The sequence below is a fragment of the Vipera ursinii genome (assembly GCF_947247035.1).
Source record: "Vipera ursinii genome assembly, chromosome: Z".
NCBI lineage: Eukaryota > Metazoa > Chordata > Lepidosauria > Squamata > Viperidae > Vipera > Vipera ursinii.
The window spans coordinates 98524853-98547165 of NC_139517.1; the positions used below are offsets into that span (position 1 = coordinate 98524853).

At 36.6% G+C, this 22313-nt stretch overlaps 1 protein-coding gene across 4 annotated transcripts; it reads right to left on the reverse strand.

Annotated features, from left to right (window-relative positions):
- Positions 1-6356: 6356 nt before the first annotated feature.
- Positions 6357-18387, reverse strand: C1GALT1 (core 1 synthase, glycoprotein-N-acetylgalactosamine 3-beta-galactosyltransferase 1). 4 transcript variants are annotated; one of them, XR_014494097.1, is made up of 6 exons: positions 18202-18387; positions 17766-17884; positions 15936-16161; positions 14272-14939; positions 11499-13788; positions 6357-10764 (listed from the first exon to the last, which is right to left on the reverse strand). XR_014494097.1 is itself a non-coding variant. In XM_083376355.1 (5 exons), the coding sequence occupies exons 3-5, from the start codon at positions 16156-16158 to the stop codon at positions 13576-13578; spliced, it is 1104 nt and encodes a 367-aa protein (XP_083232481.1). In that variant the 5' UTR covers positions 16159-16161; positions 17766-17884; positions 18202-18387; the 3' UTR covers positions 6357-13575. The 4 variants fall into 4 exon arrangements, 2 of the variants coding, with proteins under 2 accessions (XP_083232481.1, XP_083232482.1); XR_014494098.1 differs by having other exon boundaries at positions 6357-10104; positions 10838-13788; XM_083376355.1 differs by having other exon boundaries at positions 6357-13788.
- Between the last annotated feature and the right edge of the window lie 3926 nt (positions 18388-22313).

The following is a 22313-nucleotide window of genomic DNA, read 5'->3' on the forward strand; positions in this document are numbered from 1 at the left end:
GTATATGCTAAAACTGATGAGTGATAATTAAATATATCACATGAACAAGTTGTTCAGTTGCAAAGTCATATTCAACTCTTCGCGACTCAATGGACCATAGGATGCCAGGTTCTCCTGTCCTCCACTGTCTCCTAATATTTGCCCAAAATCATGTTTATTGGGCCAATGACACTGTCCAACCATCTCATCCTCTGTTGTCCCCTTCTTCTATTGCCTTCAGTTTTTCTCAACATCAGGTTCTTTTCCAATGAATTCTTTCTTCTCATTTGGTGATCAAAGAATTTGAGCATCAGTTTCAGTACCTGTCCTTCCAAAGAGCAGTCAAGGTTGATTTTCCTTTAGGATTGACTGATTTGATCTTTTTGTATCCAAGAGACTGTCAAGAATCTTTTCCACCATCACAATGTAAAAGCACCAATTCTTCAGCACTCAGCCTTCCTTAAAGTCCAGCTCTCACAACCATACAGTACTACTGAGAAAATCATAGCTTTAACTAAACACATGAACAAGAGGGCTGTTTTATTTGAAAATGTGGTAATGTGAACTTTTCTCCATAAACTTAAATCAATTCAGCTAAAAGATAAAAGTGTTGAAGTTAGCAATGAAAATGACCATAGAGCAAATCTTGCCATGATTTCAGGTAGAACGTAGTTGGCTAGCTGCAAAAACGTAGATAAACAAGGACACATTACCAAGGATTGCTATACTATATAAGTCTTCATCCCTATACAAAGCAACAGGTTGAATAAATTGTGGTTCCTAAGGGATAGGGACACGGTGGCTCAGTGGGTTAGGATGCTGAGCTTGTCGATCAGAAGATTGGCAGTTTGGCGGGTCGAATCCTGAGTGCCGCATAGCAGAGTGAGTGGCTGTTACTCATCCCAGCTTCTGCCAACCTAGCAGTTCGAAAGCACGTAAAAATGCAAGTAGAAAAACAGGGACCACTATGGTGGGAAGGTAACAGCGTTCCGTGCACCTTTGGCGTCTAGTCATGCCGGCCAGATGACCACAGAGACATCCTTGGACAAGCGCTGGCTCTTCGGCTTTGAAACGGAGATGAGCACCGGCCCCTAGAGTCGGAAACGACTAGCAGACATGTGTGGGGGAACCTTTACCTTTACCTTACCTAAGGGATAGTGTAAAACCATATTGAGTTAGCTCATGAGACTCTGTAGAGTGGACATATGGGTTGGGATAGGACCATTTATAAGATCTTATCAGATCCTGGATAATTTCTATCTGCCAGGGATCTATAAAGAGGTGATCCAATACTGCAAAATATGGCCAGTAAAGCCAAAAAGGCAACAAGACAAAGGTATCTTTAGTCCCATCCTTTTTTCAAAAGTTACCATGGATATTGCAGGCTCTTTACCATGTTCCAATAAAGGCAATAAGTATGTTCTGGTGGTCTGTGACTATGGCAGTTGGTATCTGGAAGCAGTTCCATTAAGAAATATGACCACTAAAATAATATAATGGAGGAAGTGGTCATAATTTAAAATTGAGTAGATATACCACAGGAGATTCTTACAGATCAGGGCACAAATTTCCAATCAGGTCCCCTGAAATATCTATATGCAGACCTGGGAATAAAAGGGTGTATGCTAGTTCTTATTACGCACAGGCAAATGGTCTTAAGGAACGAACTTAAGAATGTGCTAAAGAATATGCCAAAAAGAGAATATGTTAAAAAAAATGTACAGGGCAGGACCCAAAACATTGAAACACATGGCTGCCATTTCTGCGGTTCATATAGGGAGGTTCCATAGGCATCCACAAGTTTTAGCCCTTTTGAATTATTATATGGGAAACAACACTGTGATATATTAGATATAATTAAAGAAGGGTGGACTGGAAACCTAGAAACCTGACTGAATACATCCTGACACAAAGGAATACGTTGAAGGCCGTAGAACACTTCACCCAGAAACATTTAGCAACTGCCAGGGAAAGCCAAAAACACAATATGATTAAGGGTTAAAGACTAAGAAATTTGATGTAGGGGACCAAATCTTATTATTATTGCCAAGTAAAGAAAGTAAAGTACAAGCACAGTGTGGTCCCTATGCAATAAGGAGAAGAATTGGTCCAGTAAATTATGAAATAGAAAAGCTATATATATCATGTGTACCTCCTACATAAATGGCACAGTAGGGTTGACCCTGGGATGGCCCTATTGGTATTGAAAGAAAGTAATCCAAACTTAGTGGATCAAGCTTGGAAGGTAATACAGCAACCATCCCAAGGGATCATGCATATAAATCTTGAGCTAAGAGAGAATCAAAAAGACAAGTTAAGAAGAATATTGGAGAATTATAAATGGTTACTGGACAGCCAGGTACAACTACCTTAGTGGAACACAGGAAACCTGACCTGCTTGTATAGGATCCCTGAATGGTTGAAAGAGTTGCTACAAAAGGAGATAGAAAAAAAAGTTCCAGATGAACGTAATAGAACCATCTATCAATGAATGGTATTGCCATTTCTGTTGGTGCCAAAAGCTGAATAGTGACATACGGTTTGGGGTAGATTTCTGCCAGAGTGGTGAAATTTGATAGCTGACCAGGACACAGGATGGACAAGTTTCTGGATGAGCCAAATATCTATCTTCTGTAAACTTAACAAAGGATAATGACAAATCCTACCAAAACCGCAGTCCAGAGAAAAGACTTGTCAGTATTTGTCAGTTCCCCAAGTTTTTTTTCAGTTTAAGAAAATGTAATTTGGCTACATGAGGTGCCTTCATGAGATTAATGAACAAAATCCTTCCCGGGCAAAGAAAATGATGTCAATTTTATTTAGATGATATCTGGGAGGATCATGTGCATCATGAGGAAAGCATTGGAATGTCTAAGGGAAGCTGGATTTACCCTGAACCAGAAAAGTGCTACCCGAATTTTCAAGAAACCCAATATCTGAGGTTTATGGTAGAAAAGGGATACATAAAACCTGAACAGAAGGAAATGGAAACTCTGAGACAAGTAAAAACTCCCAAGACAAAGAAAGATGTAGTATGTTTTTTCCTGGGATTGGCAGGATATTACCAATGGTTTATCCCCAATTCTTCCCCATTGCTCAACCCCTAACAGAGCTAACCAGGAAAACTTCCAAGATAAGGTGGACAAAAGAATGTCAGGAAGCAATTGAAAGGTTAAAAGTGCTCCATGTGGAAAACTGGTGCTGAAGTGACTGGATTTTATGCAATCATTTGTTGTACAAATAGAGGAATCCAACAGAAAGTACCCCTCTCTCCCAATTCTTTATCAAAGAAGCTCCTCCAATAAGAACAGAACTATAATACCATCATGAAAGAGATGTATGCATTGAAATGGGTGATCAATGACCTCCATGTGTACTTCAGGGATCAGTAATTCATAGTGATCACCAGCCATCAGCCTCTCACATGGTTACAGAGAATAAGGAACACAAATGTTACATATTCTGGTGAGAGAGAAGTTCCGTGAGGTTGAGCTATAGTATTAGTCTGAAAGATTAGATGACTAAACCTCTGGCCCTGGTTACTGATCCAGACTGGATCTTGCAACATTATCCTGGGACATATATATTTGCTTTCATTCATGAATGATTAATTTATCACTGCAGGAGAGGATATTTCTGAAGCCTTTTAAGGAGACCCTGCTTCACACTCTCCTTAAAAGCCATCACTTGATCCCTGCCTAGACAATTTTCATTCTGTTTCCCATCTTCCTTTTTTAGATGGTTGCCTGGGAGCTTCAGAAGGTCTTAAGGAAACAGATTATCTGGGCCCCTTTCAGTTAGGAGTCTGGTCTGTTTATGGCACAGAGACAGAATTCATCACACTTATTGATGATCTCTGGCAAGACTGGGATAGGCTAGTGCAATCATCCTCAGTCTCCTTGACCTCTAAGCTGCCTTTGATACCATCAATCATGGTATACTTTTGGGTTGGACATTAGGCTAGGGGCAGTTTTGTGTTGAATCAGCACCTTTCTCCAAGATTGGTCCCAATTGGTGTTAATAGGGAATGATAGATTTAGCCCATGGCTTCTCTCTTAGAGCATGCTCCACTCCTTTTTAACATCTACATGAAACCGCTAGGTGAGATCATCCATCACCACAGATTGTGGTATTATCAGTATGCTGATGATACTTAACTCTATATGCAAATCAAGGTGCTGGTTACCACTTTTAAAGCCCTTCCTGGCATGGATTTAGGTTCCTTGAGGAATTGTCTCATCCCAATGGGATTGGCCCATCCCAGTTGTGCCAGAAAAGAATGCGTGCTGTAGGCCCGTTGGCCAGGAAATTCTGGCTGGCAGGTCCAGAAGAGCTTTCTCTGCCATCACGAATGCTCTTTGGAACAACTTGCCCACCAGAAGGTCAGCTCCCACCTTCCTGGCCTTTTGCAAGAGCTTGAAGACCTGGCTCAGCCAGTTGGCTTGGGAATCCAATGGAGAGTATCACAATGGAAGTGGTCGGTAATAACAGATCCCACCTCCTCCCTACTCATCCTACTCCCTCTTTTAGTTATAGTAGATAATTTGTACATTTATAATTTATTTTTATTACATACTAGTTTTTGATATTTTTCTAACATAATAGAAATGGGCAGCAAAACAATTTAATAGTCATTGGCAGAGAAAAGAAGTAGCCCTCAAAGAGAAGTGGCTCTACAAAGTTAGAATATTTTATAGAACATAGGGATGTGAGGGCGATCTGGCTGCAACATCTATCACTCCATTGATCGTCAGGGTTGATTCAGCTGATCTGGCTGGTTAGGCGGGTGTCCCCTTCCTCCCTCACCACTCCATGTGTGTCCCTCCCGAAGCTGCGCACTCAATGAAAGAGGATGACCATCCCAGATAGGAGTGTACTGATCTTCGGTCAAGAGTATAGAATATTAGAATGTTTAATTTGAGCATTTATATTTTTATTAAGATCCAGAAATCATGTCTTATTTTGTTTTAAGATATGTTGCCTTACCTACTTGTCATTGTAAGCCTTGAAGAAAACTTTCCTGGGAATGAGATAAGGTGTACTGGTGAAAGACATTTTCTCATTAGATAAATCTGTTTTCACAAAAGATAGAAGCAAGGAAGAGAGGAAGTTCCCTGTGGGTGACTGTATAGGGGGGAGGCAGATATAAAAAGCTGTTAAACTTTCTTAGGAATACAGAATAAGGTTTGGGACACAAACACCAAATCTCCTTTTCTTAGAACAAGAACACAATAACTGTGAAATATTATAAAATTTCCAATTTGCCAAGTAATTGAAACTCTAATGGCAAGGACCATTTTAAAGAATAGGTTAATCAGAAAAAATGTGCCCATGTCTCAAAGTATTTTTCAAATTTCTCATGCTAAATAGCCTTGAAGCACTATAGCACCCTATAGCAGCAGCCCTTTGACCTTCACAAAAGCTATTAAGGACTACTGCTAGAATAGCAGGAATAGGAGTTGCCGGACCTAACCAGTACCTATACTACCAGACACTCTAGGTGCAAAAATTAGCAAACCAAATGACTAAAGCAATGTATTCATTATAAATGAATATCAGAAACATCATAAATGAGGGTCTGTCAAAAACCTTTGTAGGCCAAGTTGCAGTGAGGAGGAAAAAGTGATATTAAGGAAGATAGGGATATGGACTGAGACCGTTTCCTGATGAAAACTTTGGTTGTCCTTTCTATTAAAAGCTATTATTTCTCAATCAACTACTTTTTGAATAATTAAGAATCATTTGGGTATATAAGATTATGTAAAAGGCGTTAGTTTGCTTTCTCCGCAGACTAACCATATAATTTAATGGTAATTTACACTAGATATTTGGAAAAAAATACTTTGTGGGTACGTAATATGAATACTACCTAAGCTATATTTATATAAATAAAAACAAGAAATTGTGTATGTGTGTGTATGTACATGCATATATATACACATATATATTCAATATGTATTCAAAATTTTGTGACTGACAAAGAGTTAAAGGGAGACTAGTATAGCTATTTCAAGCTCCTTAGCTTTGATCAGCTAGTCTTACCCCTCTGGGATTCAAACCTGGGCAGCTTGCATGTTAGGCAGCTGTATTAACCTTTAGGCCACAGGCTCCACCTCACTCCTGTCAGTAGAGGCCAGAGAGGGTAAGACACACAAACACACACACATGAAATTGCAGGATATATAGAAGCATCAATAAAATTCTTATTAAATGCCATCTGATCCTAAAATTAATCTGCTAATAAAAAATAGTTGCATATTTATCTCAGCAAAGGAGTCACTGAGACTTTATGAAATTTTGGTAGTGAATTGTTTCTTCAAACTTTCCCCATGATTAATCTAACAGTAAAATAATGACATGTAGAGCAAAGTGTTTGTATACTTTAATTCTAGTTTCCAGAAATTCTCCACGTCACATTTATAACATATAATTACTTCACATTTTCTTCAAACAAATGTTCCTTATATGTGACATATCATTAAGACATACTGTACAGTAAGACAACAAAAAACAATATTCCAAGCAAAAAAGCCATAGAAAACTGTGTGCAATTGTGAAATCAACACTTTAATTTGTCAGCATTGTAACTTAATTCAAAAATATATAATAATATAAAGTATGGCTTGCAAAATAATTTAGCCAGAAAGTGTTATGCACTACATATCTTAAGTTATCAATAGAAAGTATAAAATACAAACTTATATAATGATTTTTAGCAGGATTGTTTGAGTAAGGAATTCTGGAGCATCAAGACAAAAACAGGAAGATTCAATACACACACACACACATTGAAATTGTGTCACAGTTCAGTGTATGGTATAATATAATATAATAAAGTATAATATAGTAAATAAGTATTATATAATAAAATAAAATATTACAAACACTTTTTAAACGGTCAAAAGAACATCCATTACAGCCAGTAAACAAAAGCAATCTATTATTGTGAATTTAAAATTTGGGCTCTTACCTATTTTACAAAAATTTGTATTTAAATTTGGTTAACTGCAAAAAAGAATGATGCTGTGAGTTTTGTCAGCTGACTTAACAGATAAACTTGAAGATCTTGAAAAACATCAGTTTCCAATTTAAAAAAGCAAATAAACTGAAGATATTTGAGAAAAAATAGAAAAACAACAGTAAAAAGGACCACAGTGTTGAAGATCTTTTGTCAATAGGATAAAAGTATTTGTTCCAATTGAAGATTGATTCTATGTGTCAGTAAATCAAAACTTTGAAAGTAGTACTGCATACAATCCCGCACATATGAAAAATGAACCAACATATTAGAAAAGGATACAAAAGAACACTATGAAATATCCTTAGGAAAATCATTTTGACATTTTCAGCTGAATAAGGCTCCTTATTTAGAAGTTTTAAGAAGATTTTTTCAGCTTTGATTTTAAAAACACTTCTAGAATCTGAACAAAAAAAATTTGTTTGGCGTGAACAAAAATTCACATTACCTAAATAATCCAAACTATTAAAAAACAAAAGAAGAGACTAAAGATTTGAAAAAAAATGTATTTAACTTGAATTAAAATTGGGTATGTCTATTTCAACCAAATTCCAAAGAATAATTCTTTAGAAATTGATTTCTCTTGCAAAATACTAACTTCCAATAAAATAAATAATATAAATTGAAGGATTTCTTTTGAGAAAAAATGAAAATAATTCTAAGGTATCATGAAAAAAAATCATGGATTAATATTAAAAAAAATTCTGCCACAATTCATATTAAATAGAGATGTGTAAAATAGTCAAAAGTTGTAATAAACAGTTAGTGAGGATTAAATAGAAACCATCTAACGCAAAATTGAAACTAGAAACAGCTGAAATAAAATCAGAAATATTACTTAACATTGTAATGTAAACAAGTCCAGTTGTCAATATATAGAATTAAACCTGCAAGTCTATATTTCTACCTAATTCCTATGAATACTTCTCATGTCCTCTGGATTTTGATTTCCAGGAGAAACACCCTACGAGTAGTTCTTAAGTCCTGTAGAACATGAATTCCAGAGGAACGTCAAAAAGCAACAGAAAACCAAAACAGTAATCTGAAGAAATAAAATTTATATTGTCTTGACAACAATCATTTCAAGAAGTGAAACATAGTTACAGAACTAAAGGAATTCTATTTACACGTCCATTTAGGATAACCATTTTTTAAGTATGCAAGATGGGAGACAAAAAAAGACCAAAGTGTTGAAGCATTGAAAAAAACCGTATTTAAATCTCAAGTGTTGGAACCAAATAGGATGCTGGGGTTTTTGTCAGCTGACTTCATGGGATAAAGGGTTCCCTTCATTTAGAAAGTTAATTTTGTTGGAAAATACCAATTTCCAATAAAAATAATCAAATAAATTGAAGGGGTTCTTTTGAGGTAAAAATGAAAATAGTTCTGAGTAAACTGACGAAAAGAAGAAGAAAATACAGATCCATAATAGAAAAAAAATTCTGCCACAATTCATAGTAAATATTGATGTATAAAATTGTCAAAATTGAATAAAATATTAGTGAGGATTAACTAAAAAGCATCTAACCCAAAATTAAAGCTAGAAAAAGCTAAAAGAAAAAAAGTCAGAAACATTACTTGACGTTCTTATATAAACAAGTCCAGTTCGGAATATATAGAATTAAACCTGAACATGTTTATTTCTACCTAATTCCTATGAATACTTCTTATGTCCTCTGGATTCTGATTTCCAGGGGAAGCATCCTATGAGAACTTCTTAGATCCTCCGGAATATGAATTCCAGAGGAACCTCAAAAAACAACAGTATACCAAAATCGTAATCGGAAGAAATAAAATTTTATAAGGTCTAGACAACAATCATTTCAAGAACTGAAATATATTTACAGAACTAAAGGAATTCTATTTCCACCTCCGCTTCGGAGAATCGTTTTTTAAGTAAGCAAGATGGGAGACCAAAAAAAGACCAAAGTGTTGAAGCATTGAAAAAACCCATATTTAAATCTGAAGTGTGGGAACCAAATAAGATGCTGGGGTTTTTGTCAGCTGACTTTATTGGATAAAGGGTCTGTTTGATTTTGAAAGTTAATTTTGTTGCAAAATACCAATTTCCAATAAAAATAAACAAATAAATTGAAGGGGTTCTTTTGAGGAAAAACCGAAAATAGTTCTGAGTAAACTGACGAAAAGAAGAAAATACAGATTCATAATAGAAAAAAAAATTCTGCCACAATTCATAATAAATATTGATGTGTAAAATTGTCAAAAGTGTAATAAAATGTTAGTGAGGATTAACTAAAAAGTATCTAACCCAAAATTAAAAGTAGAAACAGCTAAAAGAAACAGTCAGAAACAATACTTAACATTCAAATATAAACAAGTCCAGTTCGGAATATATAGAATTAAACCTGGACATGTTTACTTCTTACCTAACTCCTATGAATACGTCTTATGTACTCTGGATTCCGATTTCCAGGGAAGCTTCCTGTGAGAACTTCTTAGATCCTCTGGAACATGAATTCCAGTGGAACCTCAAAAAGCAACAGAAAACCAAAACAGTAATCTGAAGAAATAAAATTTATATTGTCTCGACAACAATCATTTCAAGAATTGAAATATATTTACAGAACTAAAGGAATTCTATTTACACATCCGTTTCGGATAACCATTTTTTAAGTATGCAAGATGGGAGACAAAAAAAGACCAAAGTGTTGAAGCATTGAAAAAACCCGTATTTAAATCTGAAGTGTTGGAACCAAATAAGATGCTGGGGTTTTTGTCAGCTCGACCTCATGGGATAAAGGGTTTCTTTGATTTAGAAAGTTAATTTTGTTGCAAAATACCAATTTCCAATAAAAATAATCAAATAAATTGAAGCAGTTCTTTTGAGGTAAAAATGAAAATAGTTCTCAGTAAACTGACGAAAAGAAGAAGAAAATACAGATTCATAATAGAAAAGAAATTCTGCCACAATTCATGGTAAATATTGATATATAAAATTGTCAAAATTGAATAAAATGTTAGTGAGGATTAACTAAAAAGCATCGAACCCAAAATTAAAGCTAGAAAAAGCTAAAAGAAAAAAAGTCAGAAACATTACTTAACGTTCCTATATAAACAAGTCCAGTTCGGAATATATAGAATTAAACCTGGACATGTTTATTTCTACCTAATTCCTATGAATACGTCTTATGTCCTCTGGATTCCGATTTCCAGGGAAGCTTCCTATGAGAACTTAGATCCTCCAGAATATGAATTCCAGAGGAACCTCAAAAAGCAACAGAAAACCAAAACAGTAACGTGAAGAAATAAAAATTATATCGTCTCGACAACAATCATTTCAAGAATTGAAATATATTTACAGAACTAAAGGAATTCTATTTATACCTCCACTTCAGATAATCGTTTTTTAACTATGCAAGATGGGAGACCAAAAAAAGACCAAAATGTTGAAGCATTGAAAAAAACAGTATTTAAATCTGAAGTGTTGAAACCAAATAAGATGCTGGGGTTTTTGTCAGCTTGACCTCATTGGATAAAGGGTCTCTTTGATTTAGAAAGTTAATTTTGTCACCAAATACCAATTTCCAATAAAAATAATCAAAATAAATTGAAGTGGTTATCTTGAGAAAAAATGAAAATAGTTCTGAGAAAAATGGCGAAAACAAGAAGAAAATATAGATTCATACTAAAAAAAATTCTGCCACAATTCATAGTAAATAGTGACGTATAAAATTGTCAAAAGTGTAATAAAATATGAGTGATGATTAACTAAAAAGCATCTAACCGAAAATTAAAAGTAGAAACAGCTAAAAGAAATAGTCAGAAACAATAGTTAACATTCTTATATAAACGTCCAGTTCGGAATATATAGAATTAAACCTGGACATGTTTATTTCTACCTAATTCCTGTGAATACTTCTTATGTCCTCTGGATTCTGATTTCCAGGGGAAGCTTCCTATCAGAACTTCTTAGATCCTCTGTAACATGAATTCCAGAGGAATGTCAAAAAGCAACAGAAAATCGAAACAGTAATCTGAAGAAATAAAATTTAGGTCGTCTTGACAACAATCATTTCAAGAAATGAAATATATTTACAGAACTAAAGGAATTCTATTTACACATCCGTTTCGGATAACCATTTTTTAACTATGCAAGATGGGAGACAAAAAAAAGACCAAAGTGTTGAAGCATTGAAAAAAACCATGTTTAAATCTGAAATGTTGAAACCAAATAAGATGCTGGGGGTTTTGAAGCTAACTTCATTGGATAAAGGGTCTCTTTGATTCAGAGAGTTAATTTTGTTGCAAAATACCAATTTCCAATAAAAATAATCAAATAAATTGAAGGGGTTCTTTTGAGGAAAAAATGAAAATAGTTTTGACAAAAATGACAACAACAAGAAGAAAATATAGATTCATACTAAAAAAAAAATTCTGCCACAATTCATAGTAAATATTGATGTGTAAAATTGTCAAAATTTAATAAAAAGTTAGTGAGGATTAACTAAAAAGCATCGAACCCAAAATTAAAAGTAGAAACAGCTAAAAGAAATAGTCAGAAACATTACTTAACGTTCTTATATAAACAAGTCCAGTTCGGGATATATAGAATTAAACCTGGACATGTTTATTTCTACCTAATTCCTATGAATACTTCTTATGTCCTCTGGATTCTGATTTCCAGGGGAAGCATCCTATGAGAACTTCTTAGATCCTCCGGAATATGAATTCCAGAGGAACCTCAAAAAACAACAGTATACCAAAATCGTAATCGGAAGAAATAAAATTTTATAAGGTCTAGACAACAATCATTTCAAGAAATGAAATATATTTACAGAACTAAAGGAATTCTATTTACACCTCTGCTTCGGATAATCGTTTTTTAGGTATGCAAGATTGGAGACAAAAAATAAAAGACCAAATTGTTGAAGCATTGAAAAAAACTGTATTTAAATCTGAAGTGTTGGAGCCAAATAAGATGCTGGGGGTCTTGTCAGCTGACTTAATTGGATAAAGGGTCTCTTTGATTTAGAAAGTTAATTTTTTTGCAAAATACCAATTTCCAATAAAAATAATCAAATAAATTGAAGGGGTTCTTTTGAGTAAAAAGTGAAAATAGTTGTGAGCAAAATGATGAAAAAAAGGAAAAATACGTATTCATACTAGTAATTTTTTTTGGCACAATTCATAGTAAATATTGATGTATAAAATTGTGAACAGTGTAATAAAATGTTAGTGAGGATTAACTAAAAAGCATCTAACCCTATTGTTTCTGATTTCCAGGGGAAGCACAGTATAAGTGCTTCTGTCCTCTGGAACATGAGGAACCTCAAAAAGGAACAGAATACCAAAACCGCAATCGGAAGAAAAAAAAATTTATGTGGTCTTGACAACATTCATTTCAAGTATTGAAATATATTTACAGAACTACATTAATGATATTTATATCTCTGCTTTGGACACCATTTGTAAAGCATTCAAAAAAACAGACCAAAGTGTTGAACATTTTAAAAATCGTATTTGAATTTGAACTGTTGGAAACAATTATACTGCTGGAAGTTTCTTGATTTAGAAACTTGATTCTGTTGAAAAACTGAAATTTCCGATACAATGAATCAACATTTAAGGGTTGTTGGTTATTTTAGTAAAAATACAATTCTTACTATGATGAAAAGTAAAGTATATATATTTATAGCAGAAACTCTCCCACAGTCCAGTCAATATTGGTGTGTAAAATATTTCAATTTCAATATACTGTTTGATTGGTCAATGGGACATCCATTGCTTCCAGGTGCAATGTATTATTGTGTATTTGAAGCTCAAAACATTTACATATCCCTAATTCCCAACTGATTGGTATGTTAAGAAACAAATCAAGAATGAAAAAAGTTGTCAATAGTTGTAATCAAAATATTAGTGAATCTTAATATATGTAACTCTAAAAGCAAACTAGAAGCTAAAGATACTAAATCTAGAACATTAGTTAATATTCTCTATGAAGTTAATATCTAGAATTAAATTTGGACATGTATATTTCTACCTACTTTCTATGAATACTTGTGTCCTGTTGAATTCTCTTTTCAGAGAAAACTCAAAAGAACAAAACAAAAGAAATTAAAAACAGTAATCTCAAGAAATATTTCCTTTCGTTTAGACAACAATTGTTCTATTTACACATATCTACATACAATATTTACTTCACTTTCGGCTACCTATACAATTAGGCTGTGATACAAAAAATGAGATTAAAGTGTTCAAGCTGTTAATAAAATCTTATTTAAATTTGGACTCTTTCAACCAATTTCGATCCGGCCGGTTTTTCAGCTGACTTCATGAATGTCTTCATCATTTTCCGGTTCAATAAATGAAATAAAGTGAAATTTTAGTTACATAACGAGAAGAACACATTCAAATCCTAACAAAATGGACGGCAATGTTGAAGGTCCATGTGTGAAAAGGAACAAAAGTATTTGTTTCAATTGAAGATTGAAAGTGGTACTGCATGCAGTCCCTTGGCATATGAAAAAGTGTACCACATATTAGAAAAGGATACAAAAGAACACTTTGGAAATATGCTTAGGAAACTCAAGTTGCCATTTTTAGCTGAATAAGGCTCCCTATTTAGAAGCTTTCAGAGGATTTTCTTCAGCTTTGATGTTCATACCACCTTTTGTGGTCTCACTTAAATTCTGTTTTTCTGGGAGATCAGGATTATATCTGAACCGATAACCATATGGACGGAGATGATAAATAAAATATTCCAAATGATACATAGTAGTAGCATCTACATAGTGAAAAGAAACTGCTAGATCAGAACAGCAACCAGGGCCCTACAAAAAGAAAAAGAAAAAACAAAATCAAAAGGCAAAAAGAAAACAGTTGCTAATTAAATGTAGATCAGATGACTCTAACTTCAATCATGATGGTTCTGAGAGTATTTGTTCTGTATTTGGTCTCTGAATATGAATTGTATACAGCTGGTTCATAACAGTGTAGTGGATTCACATCAGGGAAATTGAAATATTTCAATCTCTTCCATATATGGATGCTCCCTAGTATATTTTAAAAGTAGGAAATATTAAATTTAATGTTACTGAGTTTCCACATATAAAGCTCAGATATCTCCCATTCTGAAAACATCTGTTGTGAAATAGTAAAATTTATGCCTGAGATCATGGTAATATCCAACACGTCAGGAGACTATATGGATCCTGCATCTGATGCAAAAAAGCAATTACAGAAGTTCAACAAAGTTAAAAGATTTTTAATAAGTCATGTTAATCTTTATAATCACCCCCAATAATAAAACATACCTCTACAGCAGGGTAATAGTTGTAATTCCAGTACCAAAAATTTTTGGGAAGGTATCCTTTGATTAAATGATGTTCTGGCACAAATGGGTGGAAGGTTTCCTTGCCGCTTGTATCCCGAGAATCTCCAGCTTCAACATTAATGCTCTCCATACACTTGCCTAATGCTAAGTCTTCAATGGAAGAGCTATGAGTACATTTGTTATTTTTGAAGGCATCCACAAACCTTTTCAGAGCTTCTTTGCTAAGCACATATCCTGCCCCACCACTCATATAGCCCTGTTTTACAAAAGGCTTAAATCTTCGCCCAAAATAAATGGGCTTTTCAGGATTGTATTTTGAAAGGAGCCATCTCAAGTTGTCCAGTGCAACATAGGTGTCATCATCTGCCTTCATGAACCAATCTGCTTCATCAAAATAATGTTCGTGTACATACTGGAAAGCTTTAATAGTTTTCCAGTATAAGTGATCCCTGCCTTCTTTGGTCTCTAATCCCACTGTTGGAAAGTTCTTGTTTTCCTCAGAGCTCATGAATAGGATTTTGTTGCAATGCTGGGCCCAAGTAGCTTTGACATGTTTGGCTTTTGTTTCCAGATTTTGGGGGCCTGTCATCACCCAACAAAGTATTCTTACCTTCTGGTACAAGTCTTCAGCAACATTTTTATTTTCATCTGTGGAAGGTATGAAGAGATATGTTATTAAATTTAACCTTCACAAAAATCAGTAATAGAGCCTTGGTGGAGCAGTGGGCTAATGCCTCCTTAAGTAACACCAGCTGCCTGCAATTAGTGCAGGTTCGCATCCCACCAGGCTCAAGGTTGACTCAGCCTTCCATCCTTCCGAGGTAGGTAAAATGAGGACCCAGATTGTTGGGAGCAATTAAGCTGACTTTGTAATAATGCCGCTTGGGGTGTGTGTGTGAAAGCCCTAACAAGCAGGCATATACATAGAATGAAGGCTACTGCTAAGCTTGTAAGCTGCTCTGAGTCTTCGGAGAAGGGCGGGATATAAATGGAATTAAAATAAATAAATAAAATAAATATACACAATTCTGAGAGGCAAGGGATGGAGTGGTATGGCACCACAGGAATACAGCAAAGTGGGAAATGGGTTAGTGCAGTTCAGCATAAGTTTGACCAGATGGGGAGAGATGCTGCAGCATTGCACAAAAGGAAGCAGGTATGCCTGAACTATGGACTGCAGGAAAGGGGGCTGCAGGTGGGTATACACTACAGAATATGAGATCCTGTAGTATATTTTTCTGAAGAAAAGTCAATGGAAACCACTTACAGGAGTAACTTGTGACCTTTCCTGCCAGCTTTCCCACTGATTTTGCTTGTGGGATGCTGGCAAGGGAACTCACAAAGGATAATCTTGTGATTGTGGGACACTGGAAACCATCACAATCATGTGACTACAGAGGCAATGCAACACCTAGAACTTCAAAGACCAGTCATATGTACCACTCATTCAACGACATCGCAACTTCAAACAGTTGCTGAATGGGTGCTCCTTAACTGATCACTTAGATCAGCTCTTTTCTTGAGAGTGCAGCATTTAAAATATCACCATAAACAATATTTTTTAATTTTATTTACAATCTTTCAAGTAAACATGGTACTTATGATGTAGAAAAATAAAAAAAACTGCTCCAAATATATAAATACCTTTATGTTGCCCAGCGTCAGCATTGAAATTCATTTGTCCTTTCAGGTTATTGTTTTCATCATTATCTGAATGATGGCCATGAGGATCATTATGAAGAATGTGAGGCTCAACCTTGATTTGTTCGTCTAATCTTAAGTTAAACAGTAAGTAACATAGGAGAAAACCAATTGCAGATCCAAAAGTGAAGGTCAGAATATTCACTAGGGATTTTGGAGATGCCATTTCCTGAGGGAAGAGAGGAACCATTATTTTATTTTAAGTTACACATAAATGAACACAGAAAAAAGACATTCAGCAATGAAATTGAATAATCATTAATCAGGACTATATGTCCTTAGCGACAGCAAGGGAGAAAGGAGGGCTGGATTGCCCTCTTCCAAACAAATGAATAAATAATAAATAAATAAATAAATAAACAAAATGAATTTACACTCTGAAACAAAGGATACAATGTTTGTGTGTGTGCATGTGTGAATGCATGCAAGAGAAAATTCCTATAAGTTTATGATCTTATTGGGAAAGAGATGAACCCTGAATGCAAAATAGATTAAAAAACATTTTAAAGGTATTTCATTACAAAGGCACTAATGGATTTAAAAAGTATATATAGCTTTTGTCTCCTACAAATAAAGAGAACAGCAACAGAAAGGCATAAATCAATTACATATATTTATACCTCCGCATTTAACATAATGTTCAGATAATTGCACAAAAACACTTGCCACCTAAACCAGATACAAAACATTTAAGGATATTTCTTTTATTGAAACTTATAAGGGTCCTTTGCTCATGTCATTCCAGGTGCAGCATCTTGTACGGAATATAATGGAAGCAAAATACAGCTATTCTTTTTTTCTATCGCTATCACTCCAGGAAGCATTTTTTTCATTTCAGCTTGGCAAATATCCACTGCAAGTATGGAATAATTTGTGTCTCTTCCTGGTTCTTAAAAACTCCCTTTCCTCTCATTTTCTATATGAGTGAACTTTTAAAAATATCTTTCAGTGTGGGATATACCCTGGAAGGAAAGTTTGCAATATTTTTAGTACTGCAAGCTACAAATTTAACATATCCATTATTGCGACTGTTGACAGATTAACTCCTTTGCTTCCTGCATGAAACCATGAGTGGACAAGGTGTAGAAAAATATGATCATTTGGATCCTCTTGCTCTGCAAGCATTGGTACACACGATACAACTGCCATCCTTAATCTCATGTTAACATAGCCACAGTGATAATTAATGACCCCAGGCTTAATAGGTAGATGAACCCAAACACATCAATCAGAGCAAATTTAGATGTATTAAACTACAATGTTTACCATTTAGTTGGCACATCCTGACCAAACTGGTCGGGGAAATATGGAATTTATGGCACAATTAGGCCCATTCCTGTTATTCAAAGATGAAAAGCTACTGCAAGAAAGAGCAACATTGGAATTTAGCAATCTTGAACCCATTTTTTAGGTCTGTCTTATATGAAAGTAAAATTGGCTGGAGGAGGAGGAGGGAGGGAGGGAGGGAGAGTAGAATATCACTTTACAAAGATCACTAATCCACTTCTTCCTCTTGTAATTAATGACCAGACTAAACTAATTAACCTGCACAAATCAGAGCCAACAGGTAAATCCTTTACACATTCTTCCTTGAACCCACAAATGAGTTGCCCAAACTTAACCCATACTGTCAGAAAAAAGAAGTCTGTAAATAGGAGAAAAGCTAATTAAAATCCTTTCCACACTGGAGTTACACAGTCACCCTACACGTCTTCCCAAAAACCACTTTCCCTATAAAAGTACCTGGTCTCTATATCCCCATTTGTAGCTTACCTTCGGGGGGTTGTCTTTACGTTCTCGAATAAACCTTTTCCTTTCCAAAGAGCGTGTCTAGATTTCATTCTGATTTGTTGTTGCGCAACTCCCGCTCAAATTGGGACCCCAAATATTCCCTTGACAGTAACAAAATAAAACATTCGCCATTGATTGGGACGATAGATTTGTGATAAAACACTCCCGGAAAACTCAAAGACTGAAGCGCGGCCCCACTGAAATTAGAACGATGGCTTTCATTTCAATATCCTTGTTGCCAAATGCGTCTCAAACAAGATTTCAGCCCTTTGTACTCCACGCGGCGTTTTTCTTTCCACCCCACTCTAAAGGACCGTATCTTACGCGCCTCGTCACTTTTTTATCTTGCCAAACAGGCAGCGCCCCGCCCTTCGCTCTCTCGCCAGGCCCACCACCACATTTCTGCCTCTCCTCTTACCTTAATTCTTAACAGCCTCTTCCAGGAGAACAGCGCGGAAGGCCGATAACTCCGCTGAGGAGTGCTCCGGGAAGAGCAGAGACCATGCAAAGACCGCTGTCACCGCTCTTCTCCCCCACCAACCTTACGAGCAGGCTGCCAAACCGCAACTACCCAGACTGCAGGTCGCCGGCCGGAGAAAAAGAGGGAACCCGAGCCGAGCTCCGCCCCTCCTGCTCCTCCCAGCGTCTCATTCGCTCGCGGATAGAGCCCAAGCGCTGAAGCTGTGGAAACGGGGCGGAGTTGCGCTTCTTCCCGCCTACCTGATGATAGGGAGGGGGAATGCCATGGCCGCTTGAGGGCGGAAGAGCGACGTCCGAAGCAGGGAAATAGCGGCCAGGAAGGCTGCCCTTGTGGGTGACTCAGAAGCGGTCCCACTTTCGCGTCTGTGTTCAGGGAGCCTTTACACCAAACCAAAGAGAAAACAGGCTTGCATATGCTGTCACTAAAAATATTTTATTTTTATTTATTTATTTTAATTCCATTTATATCCCGCCCTTCTCCGAAGACTCAGGGCGGCTTACAAGCTTAGCAGTAGCCTTCATTCTATGTATATGCCTGCTTATTAGGGCTTTCACACACACCACAGTGGCATTATTACAAAGTCAGCTTAATTGCTCCCAACAATCTGGGTCCTCATTTTACCTACCTCGGAAGGATGGAAGGCTGAGTCAACCTTGAGCCTGGTGGGATGCGAACCTGCACTAATTGCAGGCAGCTGGTGTTACTTAAAGTACTTTTGTTAATAGTGGCCAGAAATTGACATATAGTATTTTTGTTTTAAACCAACATGGATTGTTTTACTGTGCCCAGTATGGGGCAAGAGTAGAAGTGATTATACCACTTGTATTAAGAAGAACAGCTCTTAATTTCAGAAAGTTGTCCTTTAGATTTAATTTAATTATTTTCTTACTTTTACTCTTTTCTTTTGTGAAGCAAAATTATCAATATAAGCATTTTTTAAAAAAAAATCCTTATGAATTCCTTAAAGATTTGACCCATTTCAGATTTGTCTTTCATTTTTCTCCAAGAAAATATGATTAGGTATGGCTTAAAAGGCCAGGCTCTCTTTCTTAAAAATAGCTAAACCTTGTCATTAGTATAATACGGTAGGAATGATCTTGGGAGACAGGGGAGACCAGTATGTAAAAGATGTCTCAGCCCTGAAAAATAGAGTTTCACTATTTCCTTTTTAAATAGGATACAGAGCAACAGAGTTGGAGTTTGGTCCATCTAGTCCAGGGATAGGCTAACCTCGGCTCTTTTATGACTCATGGACTTCAACTCCCAGAATTCCTGAGCAGCTATGCTGGCTCAGGAATTCTGCTGGCTCAGGAATTCTGGGAGTTGAAGTCCATGAGTCATAAAAGAGCCGAGGTTGCCTACCCCTGATCTAGTCCAAAACAGGAAACATACCATTTCTGACAAGTGGCTGTCCAGTCTCTTCTTGTAAACCTCCAGTTAGGAAGCACCCACTACTTTTGAAGGCAGGCTGTTTCATTGGTTGATTGTTCTCACTGTCATTTCTCACTCTTTATTTCTAGGTTGAATCTCCTTGATCAGTTTCCATCCATTGTTTCTTGTTTCTTTGGAAAAAAGGTTGTCCCCTTCCTCTCTGTGACAACCCATCAAATATCATGTCACCCTGATCCTTCTCTTCACTGGACTAACCATGCCAAGTTCTTGCAACTGTTCTTCATATGTTTTAGCCTCCAGGCCCCAATCATCTTTGTTGCTCTTCTCTATAGAGTCTCAACATTTTTTTATAGTGTGGTGACCAAAACTGGATGCAGTATTGTAGGTGTGGCCTTATTAAAGCTTTATAGAGTGATACTAGTACCTCACGTGATCCTTATTCAATTAGTCTGTTAATGCAATTTGGGATTGCATGGGCTTTTTTGGCTGTTGCTGCACACTGCTGTCTCATATTTAACTGATTGTCCACTAGGGCTTCAAGATCCCTCTGACAGTTACTGGTATTAAGCCAGGCTTCACTTAATCTGTACATGTATTTATACTCATACAAAATAGAACTATATCTGCTGTATTTTTCTATCAAACAGCATTTAAAAAACACAGAAAAAGCTCTGAGGTATTCTTGATTTCTGGAAAAATATTTTTAAACTATATGCCTAAAATAATTACTAGGAAGTAAACTTCCTTGAAAGCAGAAGGAGTAGTGTGTTGAAAATATAGGGAATAGGCAAGCTGAAAGTTTACTCAGTTGATCAATAACTTGGGGAAATGATTGTATCCTTATGATAAAATTACAATCATGTCCAGCAAAATGTCTGACTTAATCATTCATATACTGCATTTTAAAAAGCATTTCCTTCTGTTTTTTATGTACATCGTATCTGAAATAGAAACAGATATTACAGGTAGTCCTTGATTCACAGCCACTTATTTAGTGACCATTCAAAGATTGTAATTGTAACTGTAAAAAACAGTCATAAGTCACTTTTTTCAGGACTGTTTTTTACAGTTACAATTGTTCCAGCATCTACATGGTCACATGATAAAAATTAGGATGCTTCCTGGGGATCACATGGTCTTTGTTAAATAGCGGATTCTTTGGCACAGGAATGAAGACGCGTAACTCATAGTTTATTTTGTGCAGATACTGTACTGGGGAAATGGCTGCAACTAGCTGAAATATATAGTCTAGCCCCTAGGTGGCAGCCAATAGGTTTGAATCAATGATTGCCACCTGGAGATAGCCAATTGTAGCACAAGAGACTTGGAGTCTGGGTTGCTGGAGAGGCATTAGCTGCTCTAGCAACCCATGTGATATTTCTCAAGAGTCCAGTACATAACACCCCTCCCCTCTTAGAACAGACCATAATAACACCAATTAGTCTCAACAATTGTCAAGACTCACTATCCAAACACACTAAAGTAAAAGTGATAATAATAATAATAAAAAAACAATGTAGGTTACAATGTTATTAAACAACGTCTGAATGAATAGGCTTCAAAGACGGCACTTTCAGACAGTTACATCATAGCACTAGTTTCTGTAGTATAGTGGCAAACAGGAATTACAACAATATATAGCTCTTTATTTTACAACGTAATCTGCAAGATATGAAGGAGGCTTGTGTGCCCTAGAGGAACGTCTTGGAGTTCCCATCACTTTGTGGTCTACCAGCTTACCCAGTGGGCTGGGTAGACTTGTGTCCCTTTGTGCTCCTGAGTCAAGGGGATTCGATGCACTCTGGCTGGCCTTGCCAGGTTGGCCCACCCCAGAGTCAGACTGTTCGGCAGTGTAGGCACAGTGGTTGCTGAAGTTCGGTTGGCTTGCTCCTTCAGGGGATCCATGTTGCATTCCAGGGCTCCCCAGTTCTCCCTCCAGTTCCACCTCAGTTAAGAAGGAAAAGTCCTGATAGTCCGTGTGAGGACTGGCTTGGTCGCAAGTTTGAGGACCTTAGGAGGGACTTATGATGCAGTCTCACTTAGTGGCCATTCTGGAAACCGTTTCCTGAGCTGATCAATTTGTCATCTGACAACTCGCCCTCCATTCAACCCCACTTCATAAGATAGGGGTCCGGATGCCTTGGTAATTTGACCAGGAATCCACAGATTCCCATGACCATAGTTCCTGGCCCAAACCCAATCACCCATGTGCAGCACCCTTGGGGGTTTTGGTCAAGAGGCTTCTGCCGCCACTCTATCTGGATGCAACCTGTCCAATTTAGTGATCAAACGCCTCCCCCAACGTAGTTCTGCAGGACTTTTGCCTGTAGCAGTGCAGGGCGTAGAATGCTGGCAGAGTAAAAAATCTGCCAATCTGTGATGCCAGTCACCTGTGACAATGCACTTGACTGCTTCCTTCGTTGTCCTCACCATGCATTCAGCTTGACCATTAGTAGATGGATGAAAAGGCGCAGATGTTGCATGTCTGATGAGATTAGCTCTGAGGAAAGCCTGAAATTCAGCAGCAGTGAATTGGCCCCATTGTCTGAAACTGAGACATCTGGCAACCCATGTGTGCAAAGAGTTTTCTCAGCACCTGGATGGTCCTAGCAGTAGTCATGTTAGGAACTGGAATTACTTCCAGACATTTTGAGTGG